We start from the raw sequence: 16878 nt of genomic DNA, 5'->3' as shown, positions 1-16878 counted from the left end.
CAAAATCATCTTTATACTGGTCTGTTTTCAGACCAACATTGTTGTACAGAAGTGAAAGCTAGTGGACTCAGGACATTTATTCATAAGTTACAAGTAACGGACATGAAAATAGCGAGAATGATCATTGGTACAAACAGATGGAAAAAATGGCAGGAGGGTACTTGGAAGGAGGAGATAAATGTTACATTAGGAATTAACTCGATGGATGAAGTGGTACACATATAGCAGCTTCAGTGGAGCTGTCATGTGAGGCAAATGGAAGAGGATAAGTTACCTACGAGAATAATAATTCCAAAACCACTATGTTCTCCCTGCATGTTCTGGGACATTGCTGCAACAACTTTTGTATATTGCTTGCACATATTCTATCATTTGTTTCCAAACCCTTTTCACTGCATTACTTTCCATACCTCTGCTCTGGGTACACTATTGTAAGCCTTTCCTAAACCAAGGAATGTCTCTGCCATATCTTTTCTGAATTCCCAAAATTTTTCCATTAACAGCCTCCTAGTGAAGACGGGAACTAGTGTTGATCTTCCATTTCGAAAGCCATATTGCTCTTATTGTAATTGTCCTCGCACCTTTCTTCTCATTCTCTTTTCTAGTACCCTTTCAAATATTTTTGCTATCTGAGATGTGAATGTGATACCTCGATAACTACATATTCTCTTGTCGCCCTTCTTAAATATAGGTATTATTATTCCTTTACTCCAGTCATTGGAATCCGATTTTTGTTTCCAAATACAGTACATCTAAATAGCTTATAAAGCCATTGTAGACCAACAGATCTACAAAATTATAACAAAAAATTATGCAAATACTGAAAATGTTTACATTCATGGTAACATAACTCTATAACTGTCAATAATTCCATGTATACCATATCATACCATAATCCCATGTTTATCTCAAATAGATGAGCTTCAGAAAACATGGTCCATGCAGACTTTCCATCATATTTTGTTCAAATTGCAAATGGTGTGCGATTGCTTTTGTTTTCCACTGTTTTCTTTGCTGGCATTAATACAAGCAAAGCATTCTCTATCCTTGTTAACTTTCAATATTTTTAAGCCACTTAATTCCCCCACCCATGGGATTTCTTAAAAATAATCCATTCTTTCCCTACTGTCTCAACAATGTCTAATGTAAAATAAAACTTTGTCCGTATTTTCCCATTTATGTTAATTTTATGCAGTAGGCTATATACACCTATTCAACAACATCCACCCAAACACAATGAAACACACCTTTTTTCCAGTACTTCAGGGTTCTTTGTTCATCCAAGTATGTATAGAGTATCGAGTCACTGTTGGCAACATCCCCCAACAAAAGTAGTGTACCATAAAATCATTTATCATGTTTGATCACTTCATTATTTCTTCCCTTATCTATATGTTTACCATCTTTAATTTCTGAATTACTTGACAAAAGAAGTACAGGTTTAGTTTGTGCCCCACTCCCACCCGAATGTCAGAAAAAATAATGAATTTTTACTAGATACTTGGCCTCACCTGCTCCATATTTCTCGTGTACACCTATACGCATATATTTCCTATTCCTTCTCATAGTCCATGTAATGAAGGTCCCAACTGCATACAAATCTATGACCAGAGGTATGCTGGTAAAGAAATTATCAACAAAAACATGGTACCCCCTGTTCAGTAATTTCACTTTAGACAATGGTGCCTTTATTACAAGGTACCCATGGCCATGTTGCTTGATTACAGGTGTCTGATGTGTCTTTGAACCCTCTATAAACAAAAAATGCAAGACGGTAATTGACCAAACTGTCGCAAAACATCTAGAACTTGATACTCCACAGATGATGGTGTTTATTCGGCAGATACTGCATTTCAAGAAATTAAATTCATCTTTTGGTTCCGTAATGACTGTAGTGTGTTGTGTTTGAGTCATCAGTCCATAGACTGGTTTGATGAAGCTTCCATGCCAACCTATCCTGTGCTAAAACTTTTCATTTCTACGTAACTACTGCATCCTACATCTGCTCTAATTTGCTTGTCATATGCAAACCTTGGTCTACCCCTACTGTTCTTACAACCAACACTTCCTTCAAAAACCAACTGCACAAGTCCTGGGTGTCTTAAGATGTGCCCTATCATTCTATCTCTTCTTCTTGTCAAATTTAGCCAAATCGATCTCCTCTCACCAATTCGATTCAGTATCTCTTCATTCGTGATTTGATCCATCCATCTCACCTTCAGCATTCTTCTGTAACACCACATTTCAAAAGCTTCTATTCTCTTTCTTTCTGAGCTAGTTATCGTCCATGTTTCACTTCCATACAATGCCATGCTCCACACGAAAGTCTTCAAAAACAATCTTTCTAATTCCTATATCAATGTTTGAAGTGAGCAAATTTCTTTTTTTAAGAAAGCTCTTCCTTGCTTGTGCTAGTCTGCATTTTATGTCCTCCTTACTTCTGCCATCATTAGTTATTTCACTACCCAAGTAACAATATTCATCTACTTCCTTTAAGACTTCATTTTCCTAATGTCCGACTCGTTGGCTGAACGGTCAGCGTACTGGCCTTCGGTTCAGAGGGTCCCGGATTCGATTCCCGGCCGGGTCGGGGATTTTAACCTTAATTGGTAAATTCCAATGGCACGGGGGCTGGGAGTATGTGTTGTCTTCATCATAATTTCATCCTCTTCACGACACGCAGGTCGCCTACGGGAGTCAAATAGAAAGAGTTGCACCTGGCGAGCCGAACCCGTCCTGGGATATCACGGCACTAAAAGCCATACGACATTTCATTTTCATTTCATTTCCTAATCTAATATTTCCTGCATCACCTGCCTCCGTTCGACTGCACTCCATTACTTTTGTTTTGGACTTATTTATTTTCATCTTGTACTCCTTACCCAAGACTTCATCCATACCATTCAGCAGCTTCTCGAGAATTTCTGCGGTCTCAGATAAAATAACAATATCATTGGCAAATCTCACGGTTTTGATTTCCTCTCCTTGGATTGTGATTCCCTTTCCAAATTCTTAGATTTCCTTTACTGCCCGTTCTATGTAAACATTGAAGAGGAGGGGGGACAAACTGCAGCCTTGCCTCACTCCTTTCTGGATTGCTGCTTCTTTTTCAAAGCCCTCGATTCTTATCAATGCAGACTGATTTTTATACAGATTGTAGATAATTCTTCATTCTCGGTACATGATCCCAATCACCTTCAGAATCGTAAATAGCTTGGTCCATTCAACATTATCGAATGCCTTTTCTAGATCTACGAATGCCATGTACATGAGTTTGTCCTTCTTGATTCGATCCTCAACATCTTACACAATAAATGGATTAACTTTGCCATGCTGCTTTCTCCTAAGGCAGTCAGTAATTCAGAAGGAATGTCATCAATTCCAGGTGCCTTGTTCCTATTTAGGTCTCTCACAGCTCTGTCAAACCCTGACCTCAAAATTGGGTCTTCCATTTCATCAGCATCAACAGCCTCTTCTTGTTCCAGAACCAAATTATCTACATCTTTACCTTGATACAACTGTTGGATATGTTCCTGCCATCTTTTTGCTGTGTCTTCTTTCCCTAGAAGTGGCTCTCCATCTGAGCTATTAATACTGATACACCTAGATTTGCTTTCTCCAAAGGTTTCCTTGATTTTCCTGTATGCAGCATATACCTTTCCCAGGACCATACAACCTTCGACATCCTTGCACTTCTCCTTCAGCCAATCTTCCTTAGCTACCTTGCACTTTCTATCCACATGATTCTATAATTACCTGCATTCTTTTCTGCCCCCTTCATTTCTAGCATTCTGGTATTTTCGTCATTCATCAATCAGGTCTAGTATCTCCTGAGTTATCCACTGATTCCTAGTTGATCTTTTCTTCCTTCCTAACATCTCTTCAGCAGCCCTACTGACTTCATTTTTCATGACTATCCACTCTTCCTCTATTGTGTTTCATTCAGCCTTTTCATTTAGTCCTTGTGCCACATGTTCCTTAAAACTATCCCTCACACTCTTTTCTTTCAACTTGTCTAGATCCAATCTTTTTGCATTTTTTCCTTTCTTCAATTTCTTCAACTTCCAATGGCATTTCATGACCAACAAGTTGCGGTCAGAGTCCACGTCTGCTCCTGGGAAAGTTTTGCAATCCAACACCTGATTTCTGAATCTCTGCCTAATCATAATGAAGTCTATTTGATACCTTCCAGTGTCTCCAGGTCTCGTTCACGTATACAACCGTCGTTTGTGGTGTTTGAACCGAGTATTGGCAAGGACTAAATTATGATCAGTGCAGAATTCAACCAGCCGACTTCCTCTTTCGTTCCTTTTTCCCAATCCGAATTCTCCTACTGTATTACCTTCTCCTCTTTGGCCTACCACTGCATTCCAGTCTCCCATCACAATTAGATTCTCGTCACCTTTTACATATTGTATTAAATCTTCTATCTCTTCATATATTCTTTCGATTTCCTCATCATCTGCTGAACTTGTAGGCATAGACCTGCACTATTGTGCTGGGCATTGGTTTGGTGTCAATCTTGACGACAATAACCTTTTCACTATGCTGGTCGTAGTAGCTTACCCGCTGCCCTATTTTCTTATTCATTATTAAACCAACTCCTGCATTTCCCCTGTTTGATTTCGTGTTGATAATTCGGTAGTCGCCTGACCAAAAATCCGGTTCTTCCTGCCAACGTACTTCATTTATACCAACTACATCTAACTTTAGTCTATCCATCTCCCTTTTCAGATTCTCTAACCTGCCACACCGATTCAAACTTCTAACATTTCACGCTCCGACTCGCAGAATGTCAGTAACCATCTTCCTGATGATCGCCCCCTCTCATGTAGTTCCCACCCCAAGATCCGAACGGGGGACTAGTTTACCTCCGGAATATTTTGCCCGGGAGGAAGCCATCATCAGTACATCATTCATAAAGAGAGAGCTGCATGCCCTCGGGAGTTAGTTATGGCTGTAGTTTCCCATTGCTTTCGGCCGTGTAGCAGTATCAATACAGCTAAGCCATGGTGAGTATTATTACAAGGCCATATCAATCATCTAGACTGCCACCCTTGCAACTTCCGAAAGGCTGCTACCCCCCTTTTGATGTACCATTCGTTAGTCTGGTCTCTCAACAGATACCCATCCGATATGGTTGTACCTGCGGCTCGGCTATCTGCGTCATTGGGACACGCAAGCCTCTCCACCGCGGCAAGGTCACATGGTTCATAGAGGAGGAATGACTGTAGTATCACAATATAAAAATATTAAAATTTGCACGTTCAATACTATGTGCTTTAATCTTAAAGATTGATTAGTAAACATTCCATTCTGTATTAGCAACAAGTGGCTTTTTGTTTTGACTAGACTTTCATCTATGTTGATGTTCTGATGTGGAATGCAATATTGAAACACCCAGTTGGTACGTTCAAACAATGTATATCAAATTACTAATATTTTTAAGAAGCACAGTCACTAAATCACTTTTAAAACCAATGATAATAACTTTTCTAATTTCCATAACACACAACAAATTCTGATTCCAGGGTCTATAAACTAACATGTAAAACATGCAAGGTGGCATATGTTGGTTAAACAGGCCAAAGTTTTATGACATGGTACTTGGAACATGTTAATGCTATAAAATACAATTGGTTTTCCACTATGGGACAGCATATGTCAGATTTCAAACATTGCTTTACATCCATTCGTCTAGATACAAGTATTCAAAAGGTTTAAAAAACAAAAGTCATGCTCAACATTCTGCAGAACTGCCATCCAGAACTTGAATAATGTGGAGCAACAGTTGAATCCCAACTATAATATTAATGAAATACCTAAAAAATCTAATATTCTTTTTTGATGCAATCATTCCCATATATCAAAAAACATAAACTTAGTGAGAGCACGAAGTTGAGCCCACTTACCTATCTCCCTCTACCCACCCGCCTCCTGATCTCCTGTTCCAATGAGAGTGTCTCCGCTCTCCCTTGGCAGTTAGTTTGACATAAGCTGTCAAGCACACACACACAACAGATGCTGACCATTAAGAGGCGAGTCTCAAGCAGCTGTGTGTTCTTCTGTCTTCTTCTTCTTCCTCCACACTTTTTTAATCTCAAAACTTCTTTTTTACATTACTCTCATTTTTCTCTTTCAGACATCTACTTCACACTGATCCAATGACAAAAAGATCCTTTCAATGGACAAAAAGGTCCACTGATTCAAGCTGTAGATGTCTCCCTCAGCCTTGCAACAACTCACAAATTTACATCATCTACTTACCAAGAATTAACTTGTTTCAATTTAATCGTCTCCCACAAATACGTCAATCAACTGATTTCAAGCTATGACAAGAACTAGGAAGCAAATATACAGACAATGTCACAATTTTAGCATGATTAATTCATAGACATTTTTAATGTGTTTTCCTGCCTTGTTTTTAAGTGTGTTGTTCCATATTCACATACATACTTTTATGAACTGATATTCTAGTTATCCCAATATAGAGACCCATGTTGTTATACAAACCTAAATTTAGTTTTTTGTAATTATCAGTTGATCAACATCAACCTCGTGCAAGACTCAATGCGCTTATGGATATGTTCCATTGGTTTCAATTTCTACGATAACTAATATTAGGACATACCAAGTGTTTTCAATTTTATATTTGGTGATTGCTTTTGTTATACTTGATATTACTGTATTTCTATTAAGGCATCTACGGCTAAAGATCACCTCATATGTTAAAAAAGAGGTCTAAATTAGGCCCATAATGAATAAAGTACAGATACAACTTCTTCTTTTTTCTTTTTCTACCACTTTTCCCACACCTCTGGGGTCGCGGGTGTGAACTGTGTCGCACATGTGGATTTGGCCCTATTTTACGGGCAGATGGCCTTCCTGATGCCAACCCTATACAGAGGGATGTAATCACTATTGCATACTTCTGTGGTGGTTGGTAGTGTAGTGTGTTGTCTGAATATAAAGAGGGAAGTGTTGGGACAAACTCAAACATCCAGTCCATGGGCCAGAAGAACTAATCAAACGCAATTAAAATCCCCAACCCGGCCAGGAATTGAACCTGGGACTCTCTGAACCAAAGGCCTCAGCGCTGACCATTCAGCCAACGAGTCGGATAATAAAGTACAGGTACAACAAATTAAGTATATTGAATGGGTGGACCTTTCTTACTTTTGACTGTTTACCACAGGATCAAACTTTTCAGACCGGTGTAACCAGGCTAACTAGGTGTTGGTTCATTAGAACTGTCAGAGAGGTTTTTAAAATTCATCGTATGATCTTAGTTAATTTGCGCAAGCATTTTAATTTGACGCAATCCGGCTGCTTGCTCGTCAATTTTGACCTTCTATTTTACTCTAGGCCTGCTGAAACTCTCTTGGGCGTCTATGGACTAAGACCTGGAAAAATGTGATATTGCCAGAAATGAGGGCTTGTATTTTGAATATGGAAATGTTAAAATTACCGACAATAGCATTATATTGGTCACAGCATTTGTGCCACACTAAACCATGGTTCAAAGCCATGTTTTGCTGAAACCAATTTTAGTTAATTTTGAAGTTCTTTCACCTCTCAGACAGCACTCTCTATGGATCAGTAGTATTGTGTTGGCCTCCAGATTCCAAGTAAGCTAGTTCAAACCCAACAGAGGTAGTCAGATTTTTGAAGGGTGTAAAGAAAGTCCAGTCGACAGTCTATACTCTTGTTTCTTGCCGAGTATGCTTTTGTTCCAGCACCCCTTCTCTGATGCTGTACTTCTTGTTCCCTCTTCATCCATCGCCACTTGTGGTGAGGGTGATATTGCAGAACTAGGTCGTGCTGGTGAGTTGAGTGATGAAGATCCCGATAATGAGGAAAGTATGCTAAATTGCAGTGCTGATACCTCTACTAATGGCTGGAGGGAATACCGTGCCACGGACTTGGACTTCAAAAGAACCCCATTCACAGGTACATCAGGTTATAAGCCACCGCAAGGGACTAAACCTAGGAGTGAACTTCAATTATTCCTGACTGACGAGTTATTCTTCATAAAAGGAGAGAAAAATTCCACCTAATCAATACATTTATTTTTCTTGTAAAGTATTACAATCTAGAACCGGTTTCGACCTTTCATGGGTCATCCTCAGCTATATCAGAATCACATTTGCATTTCTATCTTATACCTCTGAAAGACCTTCATAATGTATTGTTTCATAATTTTCAGTGAAAACTTATCTAAAAAACTTACAAATTTCTAAGCATTGTGTTAAAATTAAAAATTAAAATTACAAAACTTTGTCTATTATATACATGCCCTTGGGCTGACAGAATGCATCCTTGGGTTGATTAAGCATCTATCTTAGGTATTGCTTATTCTGTTGAATCGAAACTCTTTATACTTATGTACAATCGTGAATAGACTATCAGTAAAATTTGATAAATAAAGCTTGCGTGATAATTATAATAAAATATCATGTTACATCTTTATACCTTATTGCTGGAGTGATATTATTTTAGGCAAAATATAAATGCGTGTTAACCTCTATAAAATATTTTTACATAAACACACTATTGTACTTTAAAATCTAATCATTGTACTTTAAAGTCTAAAATACTTATTGCTTGGATCTTGCGTTGTTATGTGGTAAAATATTATAACAATTTGTCTTATATAACATCAGATATTGGTAATGTTTAAATATGCCGTGTATGGTTGGCTTTTAAACCTAATGATTAAATGTCAGTTCCTTCTTGCATAAAATTACAAGTTTCATATTATGTTGATTATGTAATGTATAAAACATAAATGTCTATTAAATTGAATGCTTATCATTTACTACAGAAGTTTTAAAAACACTTGAATGTCTAGTAATATAGTCAGTGTGTTTAGTGACACTGAAACGTGTTGGCCTTGATTCTTGCGTTATATTTCCATAATTTGCCTTTTTTATATATGTCGAATGTTGATCTTTATAGGTTCCATTTGTAAATAACAGCACATTCCTATAACTGTGAAATGGATCAATATAAGCTTGATACATGTTAAATTATGGAATATATGTGTGATTCAGTTCTGGCCTAACTTCTGGAGTTTTCTCCCATCAAATGCCGTAAGACTGTGGTGGTTCCTTTCCCTTTTTTAAGGCTGGTAAAGTCTGTAAGCCAAAATGAATGAAGTGAGTTAGATTTCAATAGAAGTGTAATACTGTGTGAATTTGTGAAGCCTGAATTAATTTACTTACTGCTGGATGTTTGAAATGCAAGTTTCTTGGCCGTTTGACGAGTAATGTACCTCGTACTGATGGTTCTAGTGTTGTCTGTTGTGAGAGGGGCGGAGGGATAAGTAGGGGAGGTTGTTACGTGTGTATGGGCGGAGTCACTGAGGTTCGCTGTCTGCGCCGTAGCTTGTGTATGACGTCGTCTGTTGACTATTTTGACGTAGTCGTTTTTTAAGATAGGAACGATTTTATTGAACAAAATATTAGTTTTTTCAGATAACTCATTTATGTTATAATTAGGATTTGCATACTGATCTAGTGTTATATATAATTCTTCACTTATATTAAGCAAAGGACCTTTAGGTTCTACATTTAATATTTTTAAATCGTTATTTATGTCCGTAAAATTGTGCTTATATTCTTGCATATGTTGCCCTATTGCCGAGAAATGATTATGCCTAATTGCGTTTACGTGCTCATTATATCTAGTCGTGAAATTCCTGCCTGTACGCCCCACATAACTTGTTAAACAGTTGTTACATTCCATTCGGTAGACTCCTGATTGAAGATATTTGTTACTACTATTTACTGATTTGCTATTATATATGACGTGCCTATTATTTTGTGTAGTCTTAAATGCTATTTTAATGTTATGCTTCCTCAGAACATTGGTTAGTGAATATACGCCCGTATTACTGAAAGTGAAAGTTGCGTAATTTTTTCTGGGTTGATCTGTTTTCGTCAGAGTGGTGTTGGGTCGTGATTTGAACTTACGAATGATGGAATTAACCATTTCTTTTCTATAGCCATTTTTTTGAGCTATTTCGTGAATTAGTTGTAGTTCATCTTTGAGATCTGCTTTTGACATCGGTATATTAAACGCTCTATAAATCATACTTTGATATGCTGCTTTTTTTATGTGGATTAGGGTGATTAGAATCTATTTTTATGGTGTTTATTGTATGTGTAGGTTTCCGGTAAATTTTGAAGGTGAGATGTTTTTCGTGTCTAGTAACCGTTAGATCTAGGTAATTTAGTTGACCGTTACTCTCAGATTCCTTGGTGAATTGTATACATGTATCTATGGCATTTATTTTATCCAATATTGCATTTTCGTTGGTTGTTCTGTTGTCGATGATGACGAATACATCATCCACAAATCTGCACCAGAAAGATATTCCTTCAATTTTACTAAATGCAGTATGTTCTAAGTAGTCTAAGTATATATCTGCTATTATTCCGGAGGCGGGTGATCCCATAGGTAGACCTGTTTGTTGATAAATTGTATCGTGAAATTTAAAGAAATTGTTATTGACTGCAAATTTGAGTAATATCATAAATTCCTCAATTTCCAATGTGCTTAATTTACTATAGGTTTTGAGATTAGTTCTGATTATGTTTAAGGTTTTGTCAGTGGGGATATTTGGATACATATTTGTTACATCATAGGAGGCTATGGAATGATATTTATCTAACTTAAAGTTCTTTGTTTTGTTGCAAAAATCAATGGAATTTCGTATGCTCTTATTAGCCTGAAAGGAATAGTGATTTTTTAGAAATTTCTGAATAAATTTAGAGAGATTATATGTGGGACTAGATCTATAATTTACTATGGTTCTCATAGGGGTATTTTCTTTGTGAATTTTGGGAAGAGCTTTAGCATTCGGTAACTGGGGGTTCATTATTATTAAGCTATTTGCTTCTGCTTCGGTGAGTAAAAAACGTGTGTTCTTAAGCAAGTTTTTTAGGTTTCTTTGTACTGTAATTGTGGGGTCTTTACGTATTGTGCGGAATGTGTTATTATTGGAACATTCTTTTGTTTTTTGAATGTATATATCTTTGTTCATAATTACCGTTGTGTTCCCTTTGTCGGCTTTTGTTATCAGGAGATTATCACGTTTGACCTTTTCTTTTAAGCTATTAATGTGTGTTTTGTCCATTTTATTGCTATTAGATACGTTTTCTTGTATTCTGTTGATGTACTGCGGGAGTTTTTTTTACAATATCGTGTCTAACTTCCTCACGTATTTCATGCGGAATTCTCTGTATGGCTAATTCTGTTTCTGCTATTGCGGTAGTAACGTTCTGTAGTATCGAGGCGTTATTCCAGTTATGTTTTGGACCTTTGCTTAAAATTTCATACTCTGCTTTACTGAATATTGTATCCGTGAGATTTTTTAATGGTGGGTAAAATTGGTGCATTCTATCTCCTGTGGACTGAGCTAAGTTATTATTTTCTGTAAGGTGAGTCACCTGTTTTTCTTTCTGAGTTCGTTTCAAGGTTTCTAATTTCTAGTCTAAGGTGTTCTGTTTTTTTATGGCTAGATGTTCAATTTTCTCATTCGTAACATGTTGGAAGTGATCCCAATAGCTAAGTGGTAGCTCTTGGGATACTTTCAAATGTAAAGGATATAGTATATTATTCAAGTGTTGTTTTTTATGATAAAAAAATTTTATTTCAGTTTTTATCCAGATTTTATTGGTTTTCTTTAAAGTGTCACGTGTCTGTCTTGTGTTTCTATGTTTGTTGTTATATTTAGTTAAAAACTTTGGAATTAGGTCATGAGCGAGGCATTCTTTCAAAAATGCTATGTTCTTAATTGTATTCATTAATTTAATTCTGATATTCCTATATTTATATGCTTGACTCTTTGCCTGGTTGGCGTTAACATCTTGATTTATGAATTTCATTTTCCGTATTGACATTTACCAATCTTCATAAAAGGAAAGAAAAATTCCACCTAATCAATACATTTATTTTTCTTGTAAAGTATTACAATCTAGGACCGGTTTCGACCCTTCATGGGTCATCCTCAGCTATATCAGAATCACATTTGCATTTCTATCTTATACCTCTGAAAGACCTTCATAATGTATTGTTTCATAATTTTCAGTGAAAACTTATCTAAAAAACTTACAAATTTCTAAGCATTGTGTTAAAATTAAAAATTAAAATTACAAAACTTTGTCTATTATATACATGCCCTTGGGCTGACAGAATGCATCCTTGGGTTGATTAAGCATCTATCTTAGGTATTGCTTATTCTGTTGAATCGAAACCCTTTATACTTATGTACAATCGTGAATAGACTATCAGTAAAATTTGATAAATAAAGCTTGCGTGATAATTATAATAAAATATCATGTTACATCTTTATACCTTATTGCTGGAGTGATATTATTTTAGGCAAAATATAAATGCGTGTTAACCTCTATAAAATATTTTTACATAAACACACTATTGTACTTTAAAATCTAATCATTGTACTTTAAAGTCTAAAATACTTATTGCTTGGATCTTGCGTTGTTATGTGGTAAAATATTATAACAATTTGTCTTATATAACATCAGATATTGGTAATGTTTAAATATGCCGTGTATGGTTGGCATATTGGTACATTACTCGTCAAACGGCCAAGAAACTTGCATTTCAAACATCCAGCAGTAAGTAAATTAATTCAGGCTTCACAAATTCACACAATATTACACTCCTATTGAAATCTAACTCACTTCATTCATTTTGGCTTACAGACTTTACCAGCCTTAAAAAAGGGAAAGGAACCACCACAGTCTTACGGCATTTGATGGGAGAAAACTCCAGAAGTTAGGCCAGAACTGAATCACACATATATTCCATAATTTAACACGTATCAAGCTTATATTGATCCATTTCACAGTTATAGGAATGTGCTGTTATTTACAAATGGAACCTATAAAGATCAACATTCGACATATATAAAAAAGGCAAATAATGGAAATATAACGCAAGAATCAAGGCCAACACGTTTCAGTGTCACTAAACACACTGACTATATTACTAGACATTCAAGTGTTTTTAAAACTTCTGTAGTAAATGATAAGCATTCAATTTAATAGACATTTATGTTTTATACATTACATAATCAACATAATATGAAACTTGTAATTTTATGCAAGAAGGAACTGACATTTAATCATTAGGTTTAAAAGCCAACCATACACGGCATATTTAAACATTACCAATATCTGATGTTATATAAGACAAATTGTTATAATATTTTACCACATAACAACGCAAGATCCAAGCAATAAGTATTTTAGACTTTAAAGTACAATGATTAGATTTTAAAGTACAATAGTGTGTTTATGTAAAAATATTTTATAGAGGTTAACACGCATTTATATTTTGCCTAAAATAATATCACTCCAGCAATAAGGTATAAAGATGTAACATGATATTTTATTATAATTATCACGCAAGCTTTATTTATCAAATTTTACTGATAGTCTATTCACGATTGTACATAAGTATAAAGGGTTTCGATTCAACAGAATAAGCAATACCTAAGATAGATGCTTAATCAACCCAAGGATGCATTCTGTCAGCCCAAGGGCATGTATATAATAGACAAAGTTTTGTAATTTTAATTTTTAATTTTAACACAATGCTTAGAAATTTGTAAGTTTTTTAGATAAGTTTTCACTGAAAATTATGAAACAATACATTATGAAGGTCTTTCAGAGGTATAAGATAGAAATGCAAATGTGATTCTGATATAGCTGAGGATGACCCATGAAGGGTCGAAACCGGTCCTAGATTGTAATACTTTACAAGAAAAATAAATGTATTGATTAGGTGGAATTTTTCTTTCCTTTTATGAAGATTGGTAAATGTCAGTACGGAAAATGAAATTCATAAATCAAGATGACGAGTTATTGTCGGAAATTGTGTGCGAGACTAACCGATTGTGGATTGATATTATTCTTCCTGAATTAAAAGCATTTGTAGGCGTAATCCTAAATATGACAATGAACAGTAAGCCTGAATTACGATGTGAGACAGTGTTTTTCTGCAGTACTTGTAGGAAAAGCCTGGATTACATCCTCGTGAGTGCTTTGAGAAGTTCCACACAATGCAAAATTACAGATCAAAAGTGAAAGTCTGAGAAAATTTCAGGCTTCAAAATGTTGAACACTGAACCTGAATATTGTATTATACAGTGGAACCTCGATTCTCCATTTTTGGAGGGACCATGAATAAAAAACGCACAACACGGGAAAACCAGAAAATCCGGGAACGAATGAACCATCAACAATTTGGCTAAAGATAAAAAAAAGTGCAATATATATACTTATAATCTTACAAACACCCCTAAACCAAACCAAACCAAACCAAACCAAACCAAACCAAACCAAACCAAACCAAACCAAACCAAACCAAACTACAACCCCAATGGGCCCTCCACCTACCGAGCGACCGCTGCTCAGTCTGAAGGCCTGCAGATTACGAGGTGACGCATGGTCAGTGTGATGAATCCTCTCGGCCGTTATTCCTGGCTCTCTAGACCGGGATCGCCAACTCACCATTTAATAGCTCCTCAATTAAAGGTAATTGTAGAATGAGTGAACCTGGAACCAGCCCTCATATCCAGGTAAAAATGCCTGACCTGGCCAGGAATCGAACCCAAGCCCTCTGGGTGAGAGGCAGGCAAGTTAGACCGTGGGGTCGGCATCAAACATTACTTACCGGTACGTGACTCAATAATCTCGAAACTTTGCATTCAGTTTTACCGGGGAAACTTTGTCAGTTTCCTCTGAAAATTTCTTTTATGTTCAGCAACTATGATCAGCTGAACTCTTCAAAAAATCTAATACCCGTAACGCCAAGCAACAATCGACCACAAGTAGTTTTTAATTTTCTAATCTAATAAAATAAAGCACATTAGATACAAAAGCGCCCAACATGATGTCAAAATCCCTTTTCTTAATATACCGTTATAATTTGATCACCGGTATACTGTTCGTAGTCAGTTTATGGAAAACTTGCACCGCATAAATTAGGCCTACATTGACTTTTAAAGGTTATGTTGAAATCGAGAATATAGTTTCGAATGTAAGTATCGATCCTCAAGTTCTCGAATGCATTATATTCAGTTCTGCCCGTCACTAATCACAATCAAACTGGAAAGAGCAAAAATATCATGAACACTTCTGAAATTACTGTTATTCGCTCCGTTCGCGGTGCAAGTTCTTCGAAGAAGCAGTTTCCCGGATAAACCGTCCATAAATTTCAGTCCCATTAACACTAAATCCTCGATCGCGCATTTTTTTTCAAGAAACCGCATCTCACGAAAGGACGGCTACGGCATACTTACAGATCTTAGTGTTAACGTCCCGTCATTGCGGTAATTTGAGGAAGTACTGTACCATACCGGAAAAGCGATCGACGGTGAACTTGCATAAGGGAACTCGCTCAGCTGGAAAGCACGCTCGCAACATGCGCAAATGAAACGACTGCGGTTTTTATAACATTTTAACACAAAAACATGAAATTCTCAGTCTTTATTAGGACCAAAACAGTAAAAGGCAATCCCATGGCTTTATGTATGTAAGGTACCTACACCATCTGTTCTGGTCTCGATAAGATAATCGTAAATGATAATATTAAAATACTAAATTTGTGTTACTTAAGAAGGAGCAGTTTCAATTCCTGCCTGAAAGCCCAGTGACTATGCAGTGCCCTGAGCGAAGTGCCAAAAACCTGTTCGGGGATACACTTGAAAAAAAAAGTAACAAAGTACCTAAAACATGTAACCCTGAACAATTATGTAGGTAGACGTTTTGCAAGTATGAACATTTGACGAAACTCATTCCGTCTTCAAGTAGAGCTGTCGAAATGTGCTCTGTCTCCTTCCGATTGTTGTGGACACTCTCTGCTTTATGATTTCCAAGGTTTCTCTAAATACCACCCGAATGCAATGCTAAGATGGTCCCTTATGCAAGTTCACCGTCGATCGCTTTTCCGGTATGGTACAGTACTTCCTCAAATTACCGCAATGACGGGACGTTAACACTAAGATCTGTAAGTATGCCGTAGCCGTCCTTTCGTGAGATGCGGTTTCTTGAAAAAAATGCGCGATCGAGGATTTAGTGTTAATGGGACTGAAATTTATGGACGGTTTATCCGGGAAACTGCTTCTTCGAAGAACGGATAATGCGGGATTTTTACAACGTGATTTAATTAGGATGCTCGTGGGACCATGTAATTTGAACGAATAATACGAGAAAACGTAGCTCTGGGAATGTATAATCAAAGTTCTACTGTACTCCTATAATATTTATTTTGTGTTTGCTTTATTTGATTTTTTAAAAATATGCTATTGATATGTTTGTGCTATCTCTTATCCCTCTCCAAGCAGATTCTTAAATGGAGCTTGAGAGGCAGGAGTGTTCAGAAAAAAAAGGAGGGCTAAGTGTTAATTGTTAAATGAAGAGTTATCACTAAACACACACTTTTATTATCAATGTACAACTTTTGCTAGGATTGTGAAATAGGTTGATTTGAGGGCTGTTTTTTTAGAATTTGAACAATTTAAAAAAAATTTTTTAAAAGATATATAAGTACAATGTAGCTGCCAAAATTTGAGAAAACTTTAAGTGACTGTCTACTCACCTCAGCACGAGAATGTTGATGCTGCATAGCAATGGTCAACTGAACAGGATCACTGCCCCAACCAGAGCTTACTTCTCCACAAGAGAGCATAGGGCGTTCTGCAGGCTCAGCACATACAAAGTGAACTATTGAACAGCATAAGCGGAGTAGCGAGACAGAAGCCACCCTTTCACCCAGATTCCTGCACAAATTAGGTGTCATAAATGCATTTTTTGTAGTCATTCACTGAAACAGAGAGAAGGGAAA

The 16878-nt window shown here is 36.5% G+C and overlaps 1 protein-coding gene across 1 annotated transcript in view; it reads right to left on the bottom strand.

Annotated features, from left to right (window-relative positions):
- LOC136858059 (probable E3 ubiquitin-protein ligase HERC1) overlaps positions 1–16878 on the bottom strand; it is an 850878-nt gene that overhangs the window by 605142 nt on the left and 228858 nt on the right. The window contains exon 21 of the mRNA XM_068225263.1: positions 16633–16813. Coding sequence (XP_068081364.1) covers positions 16633–16813 — 181 coding nt within the window. The remainder of the gene's footprint in view (positions 1–16632; positions 16814–16878) is intronic.

This window comes from Anabrus simplex, chromosome 1 (assembly GCF_040414725.1).
Source record: "Anabrus simplex isolate iqAnaSimp1 chromosome 1, ASM4041472v1, whole genome shotgun sequence".
Classification (NCBI taxonomy): Eukaryota; Metazoa; Arthropoda; class Insecta; order Orthoptera; family Tettigoniidae; genus Anabrus; species Anabrus simplex.
This window is presented reverse-complemented; position numbering and strand designations above follow the sequence as displayed.